Here is a 24,014-nt window from a genome sequence, read left to right on the forward strand (position 1 = left end):
ATTTCCAGCGTCTGCAGATTTTCTCATGTTTGCGTATTATCAAGGTACATGTACGGTACCATATACTACCATTGTTTTGCAGGTGTTCAGTAAATACAAAGAAACACAACAGAATCAATGAAAAATGCACACAAGATGGACAAACAACCAGTGTGCAAAAGACAACAAACTGTGGAATTACGTACTCACAGTACATACATAAATATATAGGAAAATAAACAAGCAAGCAATAAATACCGTGAACATGAGTTGAAGAGTCCTTGAAAGTGAGTCTGCAGGTTGTGGGAACAATTCAGTGCTGGGGTGAGTGAAGCTATCCCCTCTGGTTCAAGAGCCTGATGGTTAAGGGGGTAAACTAACACAGAGTGTTTGCCACTGCTCTGAGATGCCTTCCACAGTGCCCAGGACATGCGTATCACACCCACAGCACAGAACAAGCCCACACTTACACCAAGTTAAATGCACATATTTCAGGAGCAACACACAAAACGCTGGAGCAACTTAGCAGGTCGTGCAAAATCTATGGAGGGGGATAAACAGTCAATGTTTCAAACCACAACACAGTCCTGATGAAGGATCTTGGCCTGACATGTCAACTGTTTATTTCCAATCCCAGACGCTGCCTGACTTCCTACATTCCTCCAGAACCTTGTGCATCTTGCTGAAGATTTCCAGCTTCTGTGGAACCTCTTGTGTCCGACATTGTCAGGTGTAGGCAGCACTTCAAGAATAGAGACAGATCAACGTGACATGACTTTTCAGCTTCAGAGTTTGGGTTTGACACCTGCCCAGACCAATGGTACCACTGCCTCTCTCTGCTGGGCAGAAAATATCCCGTTGTTGGTGCCCAGGGGTTACACATCACAACTGATTACTAATCTTCCTCAAAAATACTGGAAGTGCCTGCTCCAGGAGTGTGTGATGGGATGATATAGAGCTTTACTCTATGTCTGACCCCAGGAGTGTGTGACGGAATCATGCAGAGGGAGCTTCACTCTGTGTCTGACCCTGGGAGTGTGGGATGGGACAGTATAGAGAGAGCTTCACTCTGTGTCTGACCCCGGAAGTGTGTTGTCGTCGTGGCTATCCCTTGAGGTCGAGGATGGTGGTCTTCATTCTGTAGATCTACTTATGGGCTCTCAAGTGGCTGATGAGTCCAATCTTGGCTTTGAAAGTTCTTCCGCATTCAGGACAGGTAGTTCCAGATGGCAGATCAGGCTTTGGTTGTTGCTGCCTCTCTTTCCATTTTCTTCTCTTTTCTTCTAATTCTGCACATCTGTTGGCTTTGAAGGTTGCTGTTCCTTCTCGGATGATGGCTTGCCAGAGTTTCCTGTCCTTGGCATTGGTTCCCCAATTGTTGATGTTGATGTTACATTTCTTCATGTTGGCTTTTAAGACGTCTTTGAATCTTTCTGTTGTCTGCCTCTTTTACGTTTGCCTTCTGCCTGTTCCACCGTTGAGGTCTTGGTTGGATTGTTCTTTGTCAGGGACCTCACCCTCGGCCTTACTGCCATGGGTGACCCTACCAGGAGCATAGCTCCAGACAGCATTGCTCTCGGGATCACAGGACCACACAAGCTTCTCCACCACGACAAGGTGACAATCCACAGAGAAGCCCGGAAGTGTGTGATGAGACAGTATAGAGAGAGCTTTACTCTCTGTCTGACCCTGAGAGTGTGTGATGGGACGGCACAGAGAAAAATTGACTGTATCTGACTCCCATGGTTGTGTGATGGGATGATGTGGAGGGAACGTCAGTCTGTGTCTGACCCCATGAATATGCGATGGGACGGTGTGAAGAGAATCTCACTCTGAGTCTGGCCTGGGAGTGTGTGATGGGATGATGTGGAAGCAACATCACTCTGTGTCAGACCATAAGACATAGGAGCAGAATTAGGCCATTTAGCCCATTGAGCCTGCTCCGCCATTCCATCATGGCTGATCCCAGATCCCACTCAGCTCCATTCCCAGGCTTCTTGCCACATCTTTTGATGCCCTGGTTGATTAGGAAATGATCAACTTCTGCCTTAAACATACCCACGGACGTGGCCTTCACTGCTGTTGGCAGCAGAGCATTCCACAGATTCATTACTGTCTGGCTACAAAAATTCTTCCTTACCTCTGTTTTAAAAGGGTCGCCCCTCAATTTTGAGGCTGTGTTCTCTAGTTCTGGATACTCTCATCATAGGAAACATCCTCTCCACATCCACCCTATCCAGTCCTTTCAAAATTTGTTAGGTTTTGATGAGATCCCCCCGCATTCTTCTAAATTCCAGTGAGTACAGGCCCAAAGCTGCCAAATGCTCCTCAAATGTTAACCCCTTCATTCCCAGAATCATCCTTGTGAACCTCCTCTGGACTCTCTCCAATGACAACACATCCTTTCTGAGATATGGGGCCCAGAACTATTGACAATATTCTGTGCGACCTGACTAGTGACTTATAAAGCCTCAGCATTATCTCCTTGTTTTATATTCTATTCCCCTTGAAATAAATGCCAACATTGCATTTGCCGCCTTTACCACAGACTCAATCTGTAAATTAAACTTCTGGGAGTCTTGCACGAGGAATCCGAAGTTGCTCTCGATCTCTGAAGTTTGAACCTCCTCCCCGTTTAGAGAATAGTCCGCACTATTTTTACTTTCACCAAAATGATTATCAGCGTTTCTCAACACTCTGCTCCATCTGTCACTCTTTGCCCATTTTTCCAATTTCTCTAAGTCCTGCTGCAATCTCATTACTTCCTCAGCACCTCCTACCCCTCCACCTATCCTTGTATTATCCACAAACTTTGCCAGAAAGCCATCAGTTCTATTATCTAAATCACTGACAAACAATGTGAAAAGCAGCGGTCCCAATACTGACCCCTGAGGAATACCACTGGTCACCAGCAGCCAAGCCCTTTTATTCCCACTCACTGCCTCCTGCCTGTCAGCCATTCCACTATCCATGCCAGTATCTTTCCAGTAATGCCACAGGATAATGAGGTTAGGCTAACTGGCCTATAATTTCCCTTCTTTTGCCTTCTTCCCTTCTTAAAGAGTGGAGTGACATTTGCAATCTTTCAGTCCTCCGGGACCATGCCAGAATCAAGTGATTCTTGGAAGATCATGTCCAATGCATCTGTTATCTCTCCGGCTGCCTCTCTCAGGATTCTGGGATGTAGTCCATCTGGTCCAAGTGACTTTTCCAACTTCAGACCTTTGAGTTGGCCTCGCACTTTTTCTTTTGTAATAGCAATGTCACTGACTCCTGGTCCCGGACACTCACGGACCTCTGGCACACTGCTAGTGATTCCACAGTGAAGACTGATGCAAAGTACCCATCAAGTTCATCTGCCATTCCTTTGTTCCCCATTTACTACCTCACCAGCAGCATTTTCCAGTGGTCCAATATCAACTCTCACCTCAGTTGAGTGTCAAGATCGCAACTCGACCTCGTAAAATAAAGGGAAAAATACTGTGAAATGTCTGTGTGAGGAGTGGCGCACCGCATAGTCTCTCTCTCTCGCTCCACGCCTTGTAAAGGCATGAAAAAGACATCGTCCCACCAACATCGCAGACGCACACACCAAAAAAAAAACATTTCAAATGTTGAAAGGCCTAGACAGAGTAGATGTTGAAAGGAAGTTTCTCATGGTGGGGGAATCTAGGACAAGAGGGCACAGCCGCAGGACAGAAGGACGTGCAGAGAAATATTTTTAGCTGGGGGTGGTGAATTTGTGGAATTTGTTACCACAGGCAGCTGTGAAGGCCAGGTCATTTGGTCTATTTTAAGGTGGAGATTGATAGGTTCTTGATTGGCCATAGTATCATAGGTTACAGGGAGAAGGCCGGGGAGTGGGGCTGAGGAGGGGAAAAAAGGATTAGCCATGATGGAATGGTGGAGCAGGCTCAATGGGCCAAATGGCCTATTTCTGCTCCCATGTATTATGGTCTTATGGGTGTGTGATGGGACAGTGTAGAGGGAGTTTCACACTGTACCTCACATCGGGAGTGTGTAAAGAGAGCTTGACTCTGTGACTGACCATTGTAGTGGGAGATGGGACGGTGTGGAGGGAGATTCATTTTGTGACTGACCATTGTAGTGGGAGATGGGACGGTGTGGAGGGAGGTTCACACTCTGTGACTGAACCTGAGAGTGTGTAATGCAATGGTGTGGTGGGATCTTTCTGAATGGATGGAGCCTGTGCTCTGGGGAATGTTTGATTCTGACCCAGAGACTTGCATAAGACCATAAGATATAGGAGCAGAAGTAGACCATTTGGCCCATCAAGTTTGTTCTGCCATTCAAGCATGGGGTGATGCAATTCTTCCAGTCATCCCCACTCCCCTGCCTTCTCCCCATGCCCTTTGATGCCCTGGCTAATCAAGAACCTATCTGTCTCTGCCTTAAATACACCCAGTGACTTGGCCTCCACAGCCACTCGTGGCAACAAATTCCACAGACTTACCACCCTCTGATTAAAGTAATTTCTCTGCGTCTCAGTTCTAAATGGACGTCCTTCAAACCTGAAGTCGTGCCCTCTTGTCCTAGAATCCCCACCATGGGAAATAACTTTGCCATATCTAATCTGTTCAGGCCTTTTGACATTTGGAATGTTTCTATGAGATCCCCCCTCATTCTCCTGAACTCCAGGGAATACAGGCCTAGAGCTGCCAGATGTTCCTCATACGGTAGGTAACCCTTACATTCCTGGAATCAATCTCGTGAATCTTCTCTGAACCCTCTCCAATGTCAGTGTATCCTTTCTAAAATAAGGAGCCCAAAAGTGCAGACAATACTCCGTGTGGTCTCACGAGTGCCTTATAGAGCCTCAACATCACATCACTGCTCTTCTATTCTATAGCTCTAGAAATGAATGCCAACATTGCATTCACCTTCTTCACCACCGACTCAACCCGGAGGTTAACCTTTAGGGTATCTTGCACAAGTACTCCCAAGTCCCTTTGCATCTCTGCATTTTGAATTCTCTCCCCATCTAAATAACAGTCTGCCCGTTTATTTCTTCCACCAAAGTGCATGACCATACACTTTCTAACATTGCATTTCATTTGCCACTTCTTTGCCCATTCCCCTAAATTATCTAAGTCCCTCAGCAGGCTCTGTTTCCTCAACACTACCCGCTCCCCCACCTATCTTTGTATCATCGGCAAATTTAGCCATAAATCCATTAATTCCATAATCCAAATCATTGACATACATCGTAAAAAGCAGCGGTCCCAACACCGACCCCTGTGGAACTCCACTGGTAATCGGCAGCCAGAGTAGGTTCCTTTTATTTCCACTCTCTGTCTTCTGCCGACCAGCCAATGCTCCACCCATGCTAGTAACTTCCCTGTAATTCCATGGGCTCTTATCTTGCTAAGCAGCCTCATGTGCGGCACCTTGTCAAAGGCCTTTTGAAAATCCAAGTACACTGTGTCTACTGCATCTCTTTTGTCTACCCTGCTTGTAGTTTCCTCAAAAAAATTGCAGTAGATTAGTCAGACAGGATTTTCCTTTCAGGAAACCATGCTAACTTTGGCCTATCTTGTCATGTGCCTCCCGGTACTCCATAATCTCATCCCTACTAATCGATTCCAACAACTTCCCAACCACTGATGTCAGGCTAACAGGTCTATAGTTTCCTTTCTGCTGCCTCCCACCCTTCTTAAATAGCGGAATAACATTTGCAATTTTCCAGTCATCCGGTACAGTGCCAGAATCTATCGATTCTTGAAGATCATTGTTAATGCCTCCGCAATCTCTCCAGCTACTTCGTTCAGAGCCCGAGGGTGCATTCCATCAGGTCCAGGAGATTTATCCACCCTCAGACCATTAAGCTTCCTGAGCACCTTCTCAGTCATAATTTTCACTGCACTTACTTCACTTCCCTGATACTCCTGATTGTCTGGTATACTGCAGACGTCTTCCACTGTGAAGACTGATGCAAAATACGCATTCAGTTCCTCTGCCATCTCTGCATCTCTCATTACAATATCTCCAGCGTCATTTTCTATTGGTCCTATATCTACCCTCAACTCTCTTTTACTCTTTATATACTTAAAAAAAGCTCTTAGTATCTTCTTTGATATTCGTTGCCAGCTTCCTTTCATAACTCGTCTTTCCCTTCCTAATGACCTTCTTAGTTTCCTTCCGAAAGTTTTTAAAAGCTTTGCAATCCTCTGAATTTCTACCTGCTTTGGATTCCTTGTATGCCTTCTCTTTTGCTTTTCCTTTGGCTCTGACTTCACTTGTCAGTCCATTCGAAAATTTATTTTTATTTGGAATATATCTGCCTTGCACTTCCTTCATTTTTCGCAGAAACTCCAGCCATTGGTGCTCTGCTGTCCTTCCTGCTAGTGTCTCTTTCCAGTCAACCCGGCCAGTTCCCCTCTCATGCCATTGTAATTTCCTTTATTCCACTGAAGTACTGACACATTGGAATTTAGTTTCTCCTTCTTAAGTTTCAAACTGAACTCGATCATATTGTGATCACTGTTCCCCAAGGGTTCCTTAACCTTAAGCTCTCTTATCACCTCTGGATCATTGCACAACACCCAATTCAGCACAGCTGATCCCCTAGTGGGCTCAACAACAAGCAGTTCTGAAAAGCTATCCCTCAGACATTCTACAAATTCTTTCTTGAGGTCCATTACTGGCCTGGTTTTCCCAATCCACTTTTATGTTAAAATCCCCAACGATTATCATGACATTGCCCGTTTGACACGCCTTTTCTATCTCCTGCTGTAATTTGTAATCCACATCCTGGCTGCTGTTTGTATACAACTGCCATTAGGGTCCCTTTACCCTTGTCATTTCTTAACTCAACCCATAGAAACTTTAGACCTTCCGATCCTATGTCATCCCTTTCTAATAATTTAATATTATTTCTTATACACACCACCCCCTCTGCCTACGAACCTGTCTTTCTGATACACTGTATATCCTTGGACATTCAATTCCAATGGCAGCCACCCTTTAGCCAAGTTCCAGAGATAGCCACAACGTCATATTTGCCAATCTATAGCTGAATTTCAAGTTTGTCCATTTTATTTCTTATGCTGAGTGCATGAATAATGTTCCTTCTTGTTTCAGTCTCTTGACATCTTTCCCCTCCCTCCTCACTGTTTTCTGGAAGGTAACAGCTTTTTTCCCCTCAAGTTTGGCTCCATTACCTGTCGATGACCTGATTCTTCAGCAACACAGGAGAAAGATCGATGCCGTCCAGCTGCCGGTCTGTGGGTGGTGGGAGCCCAGCAAGGGCCAAGCTGGTGGTGAACAGGTCCATTACTGTGCCCAGCTGGTAACTCACCTGTAACCACAGATCATGGCATCAGCACGTGTGTCTGTGTGCGCATTACTGCATATGTGTGTGAGTACGTGTTCACCAACTACATGTGTCAGTCCATACTCCAAACTACGTGATTTGTGTGTGTGTGTGTGTGTATAAAACTGTGAACATATGTATTTATGTATGTATATGTGTGAATGTTGCATGCTGACTGGTCACTCCTGAATAACAGAGTCGTACAGCCCATCTCACCTCTGCTGATCATGGCGCCCACCAATCCAGTTCCATATCTCTCTATCCAGGTCCTTATCCAAATATCTTTTCAGATGTTGTGATTACACCTGCCTCAGGCAGCTCGTTCCATACACTCACATCCAGGGTGTGAAGAAATCTCTCCTTAGCACCCCTTTAAATCTTTTGCCTCTCTCCTTAAAAATGTGTCTCTCATTTATAGGTCCCTTTCCCTGGGAAACAAGACTGAGTGAATTCACCCTATCTGTGCCCTCACTTCTTTATAAAAGATTGCCTCTCAGTCTCCCAGGCTCTAAGGATAAAGTCCCAGCCTTTTCAAACTCCCTCTGTAAGTCAGTCGCGCAAGCCCTGACAATACCTTTGTAAATCTTTTCAGTTGAATAACAAAGTGACCCAAACTCACACATTACACCAAAGTGTGACCTCACCAATATCTTGTACACCCAAACAACATAATAATAACAGGGTTGTTGTGTTGGGAGATTTTAACTTCCCAAATATCAAATAGCATGTCCCTAGAGTGAGGGGTTTAGATGGGGTGGAGTTTGTTAGGTGTGTTCAAGAAGGTTTCTTGACACGCTATGTAGATAAGCCTAAAGAGGAGAAGCTGTACTTGATCTGGTATTGGGAAATGAACCTGGTCAGGTTCAGATCTCTCAGTGGGAGAGCATTTTGGAGATAGTGATCACAATTCTAGCTCCTTTCCCATAGCACTGGAGAGGAACAGGAACAGACAAGTTAGGAAAGTGTTTATTAGAGTAAGGGGAAATATGAGGCTATCAGGTAGGAACTTGGAAGCATAAATTGGGAACAGGTGTTCTCAGGTAAATGTATGGAAGAAATGTGGCAAATGTTCAGGGGATATTTGCATGGAGTTCTACATAGGTATGTTCCAAAGAGACAGGGAAAGGATGGTAGGGTACAGGATCAGTGGTGTACAAAGGCTGTTGTAAATCTAGTCAAGAAGAAAAGAAGAGCTTACGAAAAGTTCAAAAAATCTAGGTAATGACAGAGATCTAGATTATAAGGCTAGCAGGAGGGAGCTTAAGAAAGAAATTAGGAGAGCCAGAAGGGGCCATGAGATGGTCTTGGCGGACAGGATTAAGGAAAACTCCAAGGCATTCTGCAAGGATGTGAAGAGTAAGAGTATAAGATAAGAGAGAATAGGACCAATCAAGTGTGACAGTGGAAAAATGTGTATGGAATCGGAGGAGATAGCAGAGGTACTTAATGAATACTTTGCTTCAGTATTCACTATGGAAAAGGATCTTGGCGATTGTAGAGCAGACTGAAAAGCTTGAGCATGTAGATATTAAGAAAGAGGATGTGCTGGAGCTTTCGGAAAGCATCAAGTTGGATAAGTCACTGGGACCGGATGAGATGTACCCCAGGCTACTGTGGGAGGCAAGGGAGGAGATTGCTGAGCCTCTGGTGATGATCTTTGCAACATCAAAGGGGACAGGAGAGGTTCCAGAGGATTGGAGGGTTGCGGATATTTTCCCCTTATTCAAGAAAGGGAGTAGAGATAGCCCAGGAAATTATAGAGCAGTGAGTCTTACTTCAGTGGTTGGTAAGTTAATGGGAGAAAATCCTGAGAGACAGGATTTATGAACATTTGGAGAGGCATAATAGGATTAGGAATAGTCAGCATGGCTTGGTCAAAGGCAGGTCATGTCTAACAAGCCAGATTGAATTTTTTGAGGATGTGACTAAACACATTGATGAAGATGGAGCAGTGGATGTAGAGTATATAGATTTCAGCAAAGTATTTGACAAGGTACCCCATGCAAGCCTTATTGAGAAAATAAGGAGGCATAGGATCCAAGAGAATATTGCTTTGTGGATCCAGAACTGGCTTGCCCACAGAAGGCAAAGAGTGGTTATAGACGGGTCATATTCTGCATGGAGGCCAGTGACTAGTGGTGTGCCTCAGGGATCTGTTCTGGGACCCTTACTCTTCGTGATTTTTATAAATGACCTGGATGAGGAAGTGGAGGGATGGGTTAGTAAATTTGCTGATGACACAAAGGTTGGGGGTGTTGTGGATAGTGTGGAGGGCTGTCAAATGTTACAGCAGGACATTGATAGGATGCAAAACTGGGCAGAGAATCGGCAGATGGAGTTCAACCCAGATAAGTGTGAGGTGGTTCATTTTAGTAAGTCAAACTGATGGCAGAATATCGTATTAATGGTAAGACTCTTGGCAGTGTGGAGCATTAGAGGGATCTTGGGGTCCGAGTCCATAGGATGCTCAAAGCTGCTAAACAGGTTGACTCTCTGGTTAAGAAGGTACACGGTGCATTGGTCTTCATCAATCGTGGATTTCAGTTTAGAGAGGTAATGTTGCAGCCAATAAGGACCCTGGTCAGACCACACTTGGAGTATTGTGCTTAGTTCTTGTCGTCTCAGTACAGTAACAATGTGGAAACTATAGAAAGGGTGCAGAGGAGATTTACAAGGATGTTGCCTGGATTGAGGAGCATGCCTTATGTGAATAGGTTGAGTGAACTCAGCCTTTTCTCCTTGGAGCGACGGAGGATGAGAGGTGAGCTGATGGAGGTGTATAAGTCATGAGAGGCATTGATCGCGTGGATAGTCAAAGGCTTTTTCCCAGTGCAGAAATGGCTAACGTGAGAGGGCACAGATTTAGCGTGCTTGGAAGTAGGAACAGAGGAGATGTCAGGGGTAAGCTTTTAACGCAGAGAATGGTGAGTGTGTGGAATGGGCTGCCGGTGACTGTAGTGGAGATGGATACTATTAGATCTTTTAAGAGTTTCCTGGACAGGTACATGGAGCTTAGGAAAATAGAGGGATATTGGTAACCCTAGGTAATTTCTGAGGTAAGGACATATTCGGCACCGTTTTATCAGTCGAAGGGCCTGTACTGTTCTGTAGGTTTTCCATGTTTCCATGTCCTAATTCCAATATTCAACACGTGGCTGATGAAGACCAGTGTACCAAATGCCTTTTTCACCACCGTCTCTCTGTCACGCTGCTCTTTCACCGTCTCTGTCACGCTGCGTTTTCACCATCTCCCTGTCACGCTGCTTCTTCACCACCGTCTCCCTGTCACGCTGCACTTTCACCGTCTCTCTGTCACGCTGCGTTTTCACCATCTCCCTGTCACGCTGCTTCTTCACCACCGTCACCCTGTCACGCTGCTCTTTCACCGTCTCTGTCACACTGCGTTTTCACCACCGTCACCCTGTCACACTGCTCTTTCACCGTCTCCCTGTCACGCTGCTTTTCCACCGTCTCCCAGTCACGCTGCTTTTTCACCACCGTCTCCCTGTCACGCTGCACTTTCACCGTCTCTCTGTCACGCTGCTTTTCCACCATCTCCGTCACACTGCTTTTACACCGTCTCCCTGTCACACTGCTTTTCCACCGTCTCCCTGTCACGCTGCTCTTTCACCGTCTCTCTGTCACGCTGCTTTTTCACCGTCTCTGTCACACTGCATTTTCACCACCGTCTCTCTGTTACGTTGCTCTTTCATCGTCACCCTGCTTTTCCACCGTCTCCCTGTCACGCTGCGCTTTCACCGTCTCTCTGTCACACTGCGTTTTCACCATCGTCTCCCTGTCACGCTGCTTCTTCACCACCGTCACCCTGTCACACTGCTATTTCACCGTCTCCCTATCACACTGCTATTTCACCGTCTCTCTGTCACACTGCGTTTTCACCGTCTCCCTGTCACGTTGCTCTTTCACTGTCTCTCTGCTCTTTCACCGTCTCTCTGTCACGCTGCTCTTTCACCGTCTCTCTGTCACGCTCCTTTTTCACCGTCTCTCTGTTACACTGCTTTTTCACCATTGTCTCCCTGTTACGCTGCTTTCCCACCATCTCTCTGTCACGCTGCTTTTTCACCACCGTCTCCCTGTCACACTGCTTTTCCACCGTCTCCGTCACGTTGCTTTCCCACAGTCTCTCTGTCACGCTGATTTTTCACCATCTCCCTGTCACACTGCATTTTCACCACCGTCTCCCTGTCACGCTGCTTTTTTACCATCTCCCTGTCACGCTGCTTTTTCACCGTCTCCCTGTCACGCTGCTCTTCCACCATCTCCCTGTCACGCTGCTTTTTCACCGTCTCCCTGTCACGCTGATTTTTCACCGTCTCTCTGTCACGCTGCTTTTTCACCACCGTCACCCTGTCACGCTGCTTTTTCACTGTCTCCCTGTCACGCTGATTTTTCACCGTCTCCCTGTCACGCTGCTCTTCCACCAGCTCCCTGTCACGCTGCTTTTTCACCGTCTCCCTGTCACGCTGATTTTTCACCGTCTCTCTCTCACGCTGATTTTTCACCACCGTCACCCTGTCACGCTGCTTTTTCACCACCGTCACCCTGTCACGCTGCTTTTTCACTGTCTCCCTGTCACGCTGATTTTTCACTGCCTCCCTATCACGCTGCTTTCCCACCGTCTCCCTGTCACGCTACGTTTTCACAGTCTCCCTGTCACGCTGCTTTTTCACCGTCTCCCTGTCACGCTGCTCTTTCACCTTCTCCCTGTCACACTGCTTTTTCACCGTCTCCCTGTCACACTGCGTTTTCACCATTGTCTCCCTGTCACGCTGCTTTTTCACCTTCTCCCTGTCACACGGCTTTTTCACCGTTTCTCTGTCACACTGCGTTTTCACTATCGTCTCCCTGTCACGCTGCTTTTTCACCACTGTCCCCCTGTCACGCTGCTCTTTCACCACCGTCACCATGTCACGCTGCTTTTTCACCGTCTCCCTGTCACGCTGCTTCTTCACCACCGTCACCCTGTCACGCTGCTCTTTCACCGTCTCTCTGTCACGCTGCATTTTTACCCCCGTCTCCCTGTCACGCTGCTCTTCCACCATCTCCCTGTCACGCTGCTCTTTCACCATCTCCCGGTCACGCTGCTCTTTCACCGGCTCCCTGTCACGCTGCTTTTTCAACACCGTCTCTCTGTCATGTGGCGTTTTCACAATCTCCGTCACACTTTTTCACCACCGTCACCCTGTCACGCTGCTCTTTCACCGTCTCCCTGTCACGCTGCTCTTTCACCGTCTCCCTGTCACGCTGCTCTTTCACCGTCTCTCTGTCACGCTGATTTATCACCGTCTCCCTGTCACACTGCTCTTTCACCGTCTCCCTGTCACGCTGCTCTTTCACCAGTGTCTCCCTGTCACGCTGCTCTTTCACCGTCTCTTTGTCACGCTGCTCTTTCACCGTCTCCCTGTCACGCTGCTCTTTCACCGTCTCTCTGTCACGCTGCTCTTTCACCGTCTCCCTGTCACGCTGCTTTTTCACCGTCTCCCTATCACGCGGCTTTTTCACCATATCACTGTCACACTTTTTCACCACCGTCTCCCTGTCACGCTGATTTTTCACCGTCTCCCTGTCACGCTGCTGTTTCACCGTCTCCATGTCATGCGGCTTTTTCTCCACCGTCTCTCTGTCACGCTGCTCTTCCACTGTCTCTCTGTCACGCTGCTTTTTTACCGTCTCCCTGTCACGCTGCTTTCCCACCGTCTCGCTGTCACGCTGCTTTATCACCGTCTCTCTGTCACGCTGATTTTTCACCGTCTCCCTGTCACGCTGCATTTCCACCGTCTCCCTGTCCCGCTGCTTTTTCACCGTCTCCCTGTCACGTGGCTTTTGCACCATATCACTGTCACACTTTTTCACCACCGTCTCCCTGTCACGCTGATTTTTCACCGTCTCTCTGTCACGCTGCTTTTTCACCAGGGTCTCCCTGTCACGCTGCTTTTTAACCGTCTCCGTCACACTACTTATTCACCGTCTCCCTGTCACGCTGCTCTTTCACCGTCTCCCTGTCACGAAGCTTTTTCACCATCTCCCTGTCACACTTTTTCACCACCTTCACCCTGTCACGCTGCTTTTCACCGTCTCTCTGTTACACTGCTTTTTCACCAACGTCTCTCTGTCACGCTGATTTTTCACTGACTGTCACACTGCTTTCACACCATCTCTCTGTCACGCTGCTTTTCCACCATCTTGTCACACTGCTTATTCACCGTCTCTGTCACGCTGCTCTTTCACCGTCTCTGTCACGCTGCTCTTTCACCGTCTCTCTGTCACGCTGCTTTATCACCGTCTCCGTCACGCTGCTTTTTCACCGTCACCCTGTCACACTGCTTTTCCACCGTCTCTCTGTCACGCTGCTTTTTCACCGTCTGTCACGCTGCTTTTTCACCGTCTCTGTCACGCTGCTCTTTCACCGTCTCCCTGTCACGCTGCTTTTTCACCACCGTCTCCCTGTCACGCTGCTTTTTCACCACCGTATCCCTGTCACGCTGCTCTTTCACCGTTTCTCTGTCACGCTGCTCTTTCACCGTCTCACTGTCACACTGCTCTTTCACCGTCTCCCTGTCACGCTGCTGTTTCACCGTCTCCCTGTCACGCTGCTTTTTCACCACCGTCTCCCTGTCACGCTGCTTTTTCACCGTCTCCCTGTCACGCTGATTTTTCACCGTCTCCCTGTCACGCTGCTTTTTCACCGTCTCCGTCACGCTGCTGTTTCACCGTCTCCATGTCACGCGGCTCTTTCACCGTCTCCCTTTCACGCTGCTTTTTCACCGTCTCTCTGTCACGCTGATTTTTCACCGTCTCCCTGTCACGCTGCTTTTTCACCGTCTCCCTATCACGCGGCTTTTTCACCATATCACTGTCACACTTTTTCACCACCGTCTCCCTGTCACGCTGATTTTTCACCGTCTCCCTGTCACGCTGCTGTTTCACCGTCTCCATGTCATGCGGCTTTTTCTCCACCGTCTCTCTGTCACGCTGCTCTTCCACTGTCTCTCTGTCACGCTGCTTTTTCACCGTCTCCCTGTCACGCTGCTTTCCCACCATCTCGCTGTCACGCTGCTTTATCACCGTCTCTCTGTCACGCTGATTTTTCACCGTCTCCCTGTCACGCTGCATTTCCACCGTCTCCCTGTCCCGCTGCTTTTTCACCGTCTCCCTGTCACGTGGCTTTTGCACCATATCACTGTCACACTTTTTCACCACCGTCTCCCTGTCACGCTGATTTTTCACCGTCTCTCTGTCACGCTGCTTTTTCACCAGGGTCTCCCTGTCACGCTGCTTTTTAACCGTCTCCGTCACACTACTTATTCACCGTCTCCCTGTCACGCTGCTCTTTCACCGTCTCCCTGTCACGAAGCTTTTTCACCATCTCCGTCACACTTTTTCACCACCTTCACCCTGTCACGCTGCTTTTCACCGTCTCTCTGTTACACTGCTTTTTCACCAACGTCTCCCTGTCACGCTGATTTTTCACTGTCACGCTGCTTTCACACCATCTCTCTGTCACGCTGCTTTTCCACCATCTTGTCACACTGCTTATTCACCGTCTCTGTCACGCTGCTCTTTCACCATCTCTCTGTCACGCTGCTTTTTCACCACCGTATCCCTGTCACGCTGCTTTTTCACGGTCTCCGTCACGCTGCTCTTTCACAGTTTCTCTGTCACGCTGCTTTTTCACCGTCTCTGTCACGCTGCTCTTTCACCGTCTCCCTGTCACGCTGCTTTTTCACCACCGTCTCCCTGTCACGCTGCTTTTTCACCACCGTATCCCTGTCACGCTGCTCTTTCACCGTCTCCCTGTCACGCTGCTCTTTCACCGTCTCCCTGTCACGCTGCTCTTTCACCGTATCTGTCACAATGCTCTTTCACCGTCTCCCTGTCACGCTGCTCTTTCACCGTCTCCCTGCCACGCTGCTTTTTCACCACCGTCTCCCTGTCACGCTGCTTTTTCACCACCGTCTCCCTGTCACGCTGCTTTTTCACCACCGTATCCCTGTCACGCTGCTCTTTCACCGTCTCCCTGTCACGCTGCTCTTTCACCGTATCTGTCACAATGCTCTTTCACCGTCTCCCTGTCACGCTGCTCTTTCACCGTCTCCCTGTCACGCTGCTTTTTCACCACCGTCTCCCTGTCACGCTGCTTTTTCACCGTCTCCCTGTCACGCTGATTTTTCACCGTCTCTCTATCACGCTGCTTTTTCACCACCGTCTCCCTGTCACACTGCTTTTTCACCGTCTCCCTGTCACGCTGCTTTTTCACCGTCTCCCTGTCACGCTGATTTTTCACCGTCTCTCTGTCACGCTGCTTTTTCACCGTCTCCGTCACGCTGCTGTTTCACCGTCTCCATGTCACACGGCTCTTTCACCGTCTCCCTTTCACGCTGCTTTTTCACCGTCTGTCACGCTGATTTTTCACCGTCTCCCTGTCACGCTGCTTTTTCACCGTCTCCCTATCACGCGGCTTTTTCACCATATCACTGTCACACTTTTTCACCACCGTCTCCCTGTCACGCTGATTTTTCACCGTCTCCCTGTCACGCTGATTTTTCACCGTCTCTCTATCACGCTGCTTTTTCACCACCGTCTCCCTGTCACACTGCTTTTTCACCGTCTCCCTGTCACGCTGCTTTTTCACCGTCTCCCTGTCACGCTGATTTTTCACCGTCTCTCTGTCACGCTGCTTTTTCACCGTCTCCGTCACGCTGCTGTTTCACCGTCTCCATGTCACACGGCTCTTTCACCGTCTCCCTTTCACGCTGCTTTTTCACTGTCTGTCACGCTGATTTTTCACCGTCTCCCTGTCACGCTGCTTTTTCACCGTCTCCCTATCACGCGGCTTTTTCACCATATCACTGTCACACTTTTTCACCACCGTCTCCCTGTCACACTGATTTTTCACCGTCTCCCTGTCACGCTGCTGTTTCACCGTCTCCATGTCACGCGGCTTTTTCTCCACCGTCTCTCTGACACGCTGCTCTTCCACTCTCTGTCACGCTGCTTTTTCACCGTCTCCCTGTCACGCTGCTTTCCCACCATCTCGCTGTCACGCTGCTTTATCACCGTCTCTCTGTCACGCTGATTTTTCACCGTCTCCGTCACGCTGCTTTTTCACCGTCTCCCTGTCCCGCTGCTTTTTCACCGTCTCCCTGTCACGCGGCTTTTTCACCATATCACTGTCACACTTTTTCACCACCGTCTCCCTGTCACGCTGATTTTTCACCGTCTCTCTGTCGCGCTGCTTTTTCACCAGGGTCTCCCTGTCACGCTGCTTTTTAACCGTCTCCGTCACACTACTTATTCACCGTCTCTCTGTCACGCTGCTCTTTCACCGTCTCCCTGTCACGAAGCTTTTTCACCATCTCCCTGTCACACTTTTTCACCACCTTCACCCTGTCACGCTGCTTTTCACCGTCTCTCTGTTACACTGCTTTTTCACCAACGTCTCCCTGTCACGCTGATTTTTCACTGTCTGTCACGCTGCTTTCACACCATCTCTCTGTCACGCTGCTTTTCCACCATCTTGTCACACTGCTTATTCACCGTCTCTGTCACGCTGCTCTTTCAACGTCTCTGTCACGCTGCTCTTTCACCGTCTCTCTGTCATGCTGCTTTATCACCACCGTCTCCCTGTCACGCTGATTTTTCACCGTCTCCCTGTCACGCTGCTGTTTCACCGTCTCCATGTCACGCGGCTTTTTCTCCACCGTCTCTCTGTCACGCTGCCCTTCCACTGTCTCTCTGTCACGCTGCTTTTTCACCGTCCCCCGTCACGCTGCTTTCCCACCATCTCGCTGTCACGCTGCTTTTTCACCGTCTCCCGGTCAAGCTGATTTTTCACCGTCTCCCTGTCACGCTGCTTTTTCACCGTCTCCCTGTCACGCGGCTTTTTCACCATATCACTGTCACACTTTTTCACCACCGTCTCCCTGTCACGCTGATTTTTCACCGTCTCTCTGTCGCGCTGCTTTTTCACCAGGGTCTCCCTGTCACGCTGCTTTTCACCGTCTCTCTGTTACACTGCTTTTTCACCAACGTCTCCCTGTCACGCTGATTTTTCACTGTCTGTCACGCTGCTTTCACACCATCTCTCTGTCACGCTGTTTTTCCACCATCTTCGTCACACTGCTTATTCACCGTCTCTGTCACGCTGCTCTTTCACCGTCCCTGTCACGCTGCTCTTTCACCGTCTCCCTGTCACGCTGCTCTTTCACCGTTTCCCTGTCACGCTGATTTTTCACCGTCTCTCTGTCGCGCTGCTTTTTCACCAGGGTCTCCCTGTCACGCTGCTTTTTAACCGTCTCCGTCAGACTACTTATTCACCGTCTCCCTGTCACGCTGCTCTTTCACCGTCTCCCTGTCACGCGGCTTTTTCACCATATCACTGTCACACTTTTTCACCACCGTCTCCCTGTCACGCTGCTTTTTCACCGTCTCTCTGTCGCGCTGCTTTTTCACCAGGGTCTCCCTGTCACGCTGCTTTTTCAACACCGTCTCTCTGTCATGCAGCTTTTTCACCGTCTCCCTGTCACACTTTTTCACCACTGTCTCCCTGTCACGCTGATTTTTCACCGTCTCCCTGTCACGCTGCTCTTTCACCGTCTCTGTCACGCTGCTCTTTCACCGTCTCCCTGTCACGCTGTTCTTTCACCGTCTCCCTGTCACACTGCTTTTCCACCGTCTCCGTCACGTTGCTTTCCCACCGTCTCCCTGTCACGCTGCTCTTCCACCGTCTCCCTGCCAAGCAGCTGTTTCACTGTCTCTCTGTCATGCTGCTCTTTCACCGTCTCTCTGTCATGCTGCTCTTTCACCGTCTCTCTGTCACGCTGCTTTCCCACAGTCTCCCTGTCACGCTGCTTTTTCACCACCGTCTCCCTGTCACGCTGAGTTTTCACCACCGTCTCCCTGTCACGCTGTTTTCACCACCGTCTCCCTGTCACGCTGCTTTTTCACCACCGTCTCCCTGTCACGCTGCTTTTTCACCGTCTCCCTGTCACGCTGCTTTTTCACCGTCTCCCTGTCATGCTGCTTTTTCACCATCTCTCTGTCACGCTGCTCTTTCACCGTCTCCCTGTCACGCTGCTCTTTCACCGTCTCTGTCACGCTGCTCTTTCACCGTCTCCCTGTCACGCTGCTCTTTCACCGTCTCCCTGTCACGCTGCTTTTTCACCACCGTCTCCCTGTCACGCTGCTTTTTCACCGTCTCCCTGTCACGCTGATTTTTCACCGTCTCCATCACGTTGCTTTTTCACCGTCTCCCTATCACGCGGCTTTTTCACCATATCACTGTCACACTTTTTCACCACCGTCTTCCTGTCACGCTGATTTTTCACCGTCTCCCTGTCACGCTGCTGTTTCACCGTCTCCATGTCACGCGGCTCTTTCACCGTCTCTGTCACGCTGCTCTTTCACCGTCTCCCTGTCACGCTGTTCTTTCACCGTCTCCCTGTCACACTGCTTTTCCACCGTCTCCGTCACGGTGCTTTCCCACCGTCTCCCTGTCACGCTGCTCTTCCACCGTCTCCCTGCCAAGCAGCTGTTTCACTGTCTCTCTGTCATGCTGCTCTTTCACCGTCTCTCTGTCACGCTGCTTTCCCACAGTCTCCCTGTCACGCTGCTTTTTCACCACCGTCTCCCTGTCACGCTGAGTTTTCACCACCGTCTCCCTGTCACGCTGTTTTCACCACCGTCTCCCTGTCACGCTGCTTTTTCACCACCGTCTCCCTGTCACGCTGCTCTTTCACCGTCTCCCTGTCACGCGGCTTTTTCACCATATCACTGTCACACTTTCTCACCACCGTCTCCCTGTCACGCTGCTTTTTCACCGTCTCTCTGTCGCGCTGCTTTTTCACCAGGGTCTCCCTGTCACGCTGCTTTTTCAACACCGTCTCTCTGTCATGCAGCTTTTTCACCGTCTCCCTGTCACACTTTTTCACCACTGTCTCCCTGTCACGCTGATTTTTCACCGTGTCCCTGTCACGCTGCTCTTTCACCGTCTCTGTCACGCTGCTCTTTCACCGTCTCCCTGTCACGCTGTTCTTTCACCGTCTCCCTGTCACACTGCTTTTCCACCGTCTCCATCACGTTGCTTTCCCACCGTCTCCCTGTCACGCTGCTCTTCCACCGTCTCCCTGCCAAGCAGCTGTTTCACTGTCTCTCTGTCATGCTGCTCTTTCACCGTCTCTCTGTCACGCTGCTTTCCCACAGTCTCCCTGTCACGCTGCTTTTTCACCACCGTCTCCCTGTCACGCTGAGTTTTCACCACCGTCTCCCTGTCACGCTGTTTTCACCACCGTCTCCCTGTCACGCTGCTTTTTCACCACCGTCTCCCTGTCACGCTGCTTTTTCACCGTCTCCCTGTCATGCTGCTTTTTCACCATCTCTCTGTCACGCTGCTCTTTCACCGTCTCCCTGTCACGCTGCTCTTTCACCGTCTCTGTCACGCTGCTCTTTCACCGTCTCCCTGTCACGCTGCTCTTTCACCGTCTCCCTGTCACGCTGCTTTTTCACCACCGTCTCCCTGTCACGCTGCTTTTTCACCGTCTCCATCACGCTTTTTCACCGTCTCCCTATCACGCGGCTTTTTCACCATATCACTGTCACACTTTTTCACCACCGTCTCCCTGTCACGCTGATTTTTCACCGTCTCCCTGTCACGCTGCTGTTTCACCGTCTCCATGTCACGCGGCTCTTTCACCGTCTCTGTCACGCTGCTCTTTCACCGTCTCCCTGTCACGCTGTTCTTTCACCGTCTCCCTGTCACACTGCTTTTCCACCGTCTCCGTCACGTTGCTTTCCCACCGTCTCCCTGTCACGCTGCTCTTCCACCGTCTCCCTGCCAAGCAGCTGTTTCACTGTCTCTCTGTCATGCTGCTCTTTCACCGTCTCTCTGTCACGCTGCTTTCCCACAGTCTCCCTGTCACGCTGCTTTTTCACCACCGTCTCCCTGTCACGCTGAGTTTTCACCACCGTCTCCCTGTCACGCTGTTTTCACCACCGTCTCCCTGTCACGCTGCTTTTTCACCACCGTCTCCCTGTCACGCTGCTTTTTCACCGTCTCCCTGTCACGCTGCTTTTTCACCGTCTCCCTGTCATGCTGCTTTTTCACCGTCTCTCTGTCACGCTGCTCTTTCACCGTCTCCCTGTCACGCTGCTCTTTCACCGTCTCTGTCACGCTGCTCTTTCACCGTCTCCCTGTCACGCTGCTCTTTCACCGTCTCCCTGTCACGCTGCTTTTTCACCACCGTCTCCCTGTCACGCTGCTTTTTCACCGTCTCCCTGTCACGCTGATTTTTCACCGTCTCCGTCACGCTGCTTTTTCACCGTCTCCCTATCACGCGGCTTTTTCACCATATCACTGTCACACTTTTTCACCACCGTCTCCCTGTCACGCTGATTTTTCACCGTCTCCCTGTCACGCTGCTGTTTCACCGTCTCCATGTCACGCGGCTTTTTCTCCACCGTCTCTCTGTCACGCTGCCCTTCCACTGTCTCTCTGTCACGCTGCTTTTTCACCGTCCCCCGTCACGCTGCTTTCCCACCATCTCGCTGTCACGCTGCTTTTTCACCGTCTCCCTGTCAAGCTGATTTTTCACCGTCTCCCTGTCAAGCTGATTTTTCACCGTCTCCCTGTCACGCTGCTTTTTCACCGTCTCCCTGTCACGCGGCTTTTTCACCATATCACTGTCACACTTTTTCACCACCGTCTCCCTGTCACGCTGATTTTTCACCGTCTCTCTGTCGCGCTGCTTTTTCACCAGGGTCTCCCTGTCACGCTGCTTTTCACCGTCTCTCTGTTACACTGCTTTTTCACCAACGTCTCCCTGTCACGCTGATTTTTCACTGTCTGTCACGCTGCTTTCACACCATCTCTCTGTCACGCTGTTTTTCCACCATCTTCGTCACACTGCTTATTCACCGTCTCTGTCACGCTGCTCTTTCACCGTCCCTGTCACGCTGCTCTTTCACCGTCTCCCTGTCACGCTGCTCTTTCACCGTTTCCCTGTCACGCTGATTTTTCACAGTCTCTCTGTCGCGCTGCTTTTTCACCAGGGACTCCCTGTCACGCTGCTTTTTAACCGTCTCCGTCACACTACTTATTCACCGTCTCCCTGTCACGCTGCTCTTTCACCGTCTCCCTGTCACGCGGCTTTTTCACCATATCACTGTCACACTTTCTCACCACCGTCTCCCTGTCATGCTGCTTTTTCACCGTCTCTCTGTCGCGCTGCTTTTTCACCAGGGTCTCCCTGTTACGCTGCTTTTTCAACACCGTCTCTCTGTCATGCAGCTTTTTCACCGTCTCCCTGTCACACTTTTTCACCACTGTCTCCCTGTCACGCTGATTTTTCACCGTCTCCCTGTCACGCTGCTCTTTCACCGTCTCTGTCACGCTGCTCTTTCACCGTCTCCCTGTCACGCTGTTCTTTCACCGTCTCCCTGTCACACTGCTTTTCCACCGTCTCCGTCACGTTGCTTTCCCACCGTCTCCCTGTCACGCTGCTCTTCCACCGTCTCCCTGCCAAGCAGCTGTTTCACTGTCTCTCTGTCATGCTGCTCTTTCACCGTCTCTCTGTCACGCTGCTTTCCCACAGTCTCCCTGTCACGCTGCTTTTTCACCACCGTCTCCCTGTCACGCTGAGTTTTCACCACCGTCTCCCTGTCACGCTGTTTTCACCACCGTCTCCCTGTCACGCTGCTTTTTCACCACCGTCTCCCTGTCACGCTGCTTTTTCACCGTCTCCCTGTCACGCTGCTTTTTCACCGTCTCCCTGTCATGCTGCTTTTTCACCGTCTCTCTGTCACGCTGATTTTTCACCGTCTCCCTGTCACGCTGCTTTTTCACCGTCTCCCTGTCACGCGGCTTTTTCACCATCTCTCTGTCACACGGCTTTTTCACCACCGTCTCCCTGTCACGCTGATTTTTCACCGTCTCCCTGTCACGCTGCTTTTTCAACACCGTCTCTCTGTCATGCAGCTTTTTCACAATCTCCGTCACAATTTTTCACCACTGTCTCCCTGTCACGCTGCTTTCCCACCATCTCTTTCACGCTGCTTTTTCACCGTCTGCCTGTCACGCTGCTTTTTCACTGTCTCTTTGTCACGCTGCTCTTTCACCGTCTCTCTGTCACGCTGCTTTCTCACAGTCTCCCTGTCACGCTGCTATTTCACCACCGACTCCGTCACACTGATTTTTCACCACCGTCTCCCAGTCACACTGCTTTCCCACCGTCTCCCTGTCACGCTGCTTTTCCGCCGTCTCCCTGTCACGCTGCTTTTTCACCACCATCTCCCTGTCACACTGTGTTTTCACCACCGTCACCCTGTTACGCCGCTCTTTCACCGTCTCCCTGTCACGCTGCTCTTTCACCTTCTCCCTGTCACGCTGCTTTTTAACCACCATCTCCCTGTCACTCTGTGTTTTCACCACCGTCTCCCTGTCACGCGGCTTTTTCACCATCTCCGTCACACATTTTCACCACCGTCTCTCTGTCACACTGCTTTTTCACCGTCTCTCTGTCACGCTGCTTTTTCACCAGCATCTCCCTGTGACGCTGATTTATCACCGTCTCTCTGTCACGCTGCTTTTCCACCGTCTCCCTGTCACACTGCTTTTTCACCGTCTCTCTGTCACGCTGCTTTTCCACCGTCTCTCTGTCACACTGCTTTTCCGCCTTCTCCCTGTCACGCTGCTGTTTCACCAGCGTCACCTTGTCACGCTGCTTTTTCAACGTCTCCCAGTCACGCTGCTCTTTCACCACCATCTCCGTCACGCTGCTTTTCACCAGCGTCTCCGTCACGCTGATTTTTCACCGTCTGTCACGCTGCTTTTGCACCGTCTCCGTCACGCTGCTTTCCCACAGTCTCCCTGTCACGCTGCTTTTTCACCACCGTCTCCCTGTCACGCTGAGTTTTCACCACCGTCTCCCTGTCACGCTGTTTTCACCACCGTCTCCCTGTCACGCTGCTTTTTCACCACCGTCTCCCTGTCACGCTGCTTTTTCACCGTCTCCCTGTCACGCTGCTTTTTCACCGTCTCCCTGTCACGCTGCTTTTTCACCGTCTCCCTGTCATGCTGCTTTTTCACCGTCTCTCTGTCACGCTGCTCTTTCACCGTCTCCCTGTCACGCTGCTCTTTCACCGTCTCTGTCACGCTGCTCTTTCACCGTCTCCCTGTCACGCTGCTCTTTCACCGTCTCCCTGTCACGCTGCTTTTTCACCACCGTCTCCCTGTCACGCTGCTTTTTCACCGTCTCCCTGTCACGCTGATTTTTCACCGTCTCCGTCACGCTGCTTTTTCACCGTCTCCCTATCACGCGGCTTTTTCACCATATCACTGTCACACTTTTTCACCACCGTCTCCCTGTCACGCTGATTTTTCACCGTCTCCCTGTCACGCTGCTGTTTCACCGTCTCCATGTCACGCGGCTTTTTCTCCACCGTCTCTCTGTCACGCTGCCCTTCCACTGTCTCTCTGTCACGCTGCTTTTTCACCGTCCCCCGTCACGCTGCTTTCCCACCATCTCGCTGTCACGCTGCTTTTTCACCGTCTCCCTGTCAAGCTGATTTTTCACCGTCTCCCTGTCAAGCTGATTTTTCACCGTCTCCCTGTCACGCTGCTTTTTCACCGTCTCCCTGTCACGCGGCTTTTTCACCATATCACTGTCACACTTTTTCACCACCGTCT

The 24,014-nt window shown here is 50.1% G+C and overlaps 1 protein-coding gene across 2 annotated transcripts in view; it reads right to left on the reverse strand.

The window, feature by feature from the left end:
* The window catches only part of galns (galactosamine (N-acetyl)-6-sulfatase), a 206,332-nt gene that overhangs the window by 11,805 nt on the left and 170,513 nt on the right, over positions 1 to 24,014 (reverse strand). For both annotated transcript variants that reach the window (XM_072280053.1, XM_072280051.1), the window contains exon 10: positions 7,161 to 7,297. In XM_072280053.1, the coding sequence (XP_072136154.1) occupies positions 7,161 to 7,297 (137 nt within the window). The remainder of the gene's footprint in view (positions 1 to 7,160; positions 7,298 to 24,014) is intronic.

The sequence above is a fragment of the Mobula birostris genome, chromosome 15 (genome assembly GCF_030028105.1).
Source record: "Mobula birostris isolate sMobBir1 chromosome 15, sMobBir1.hap1, whole genome shotgun sequence".
Classification (NCBI taxonomy): domain Eukaryota; kingdom Metazoa; phylum Chordata; class Chondrichthyes; order Myliobatiformes; family Myliobatidae; genus Mobula; species Mobula birostris.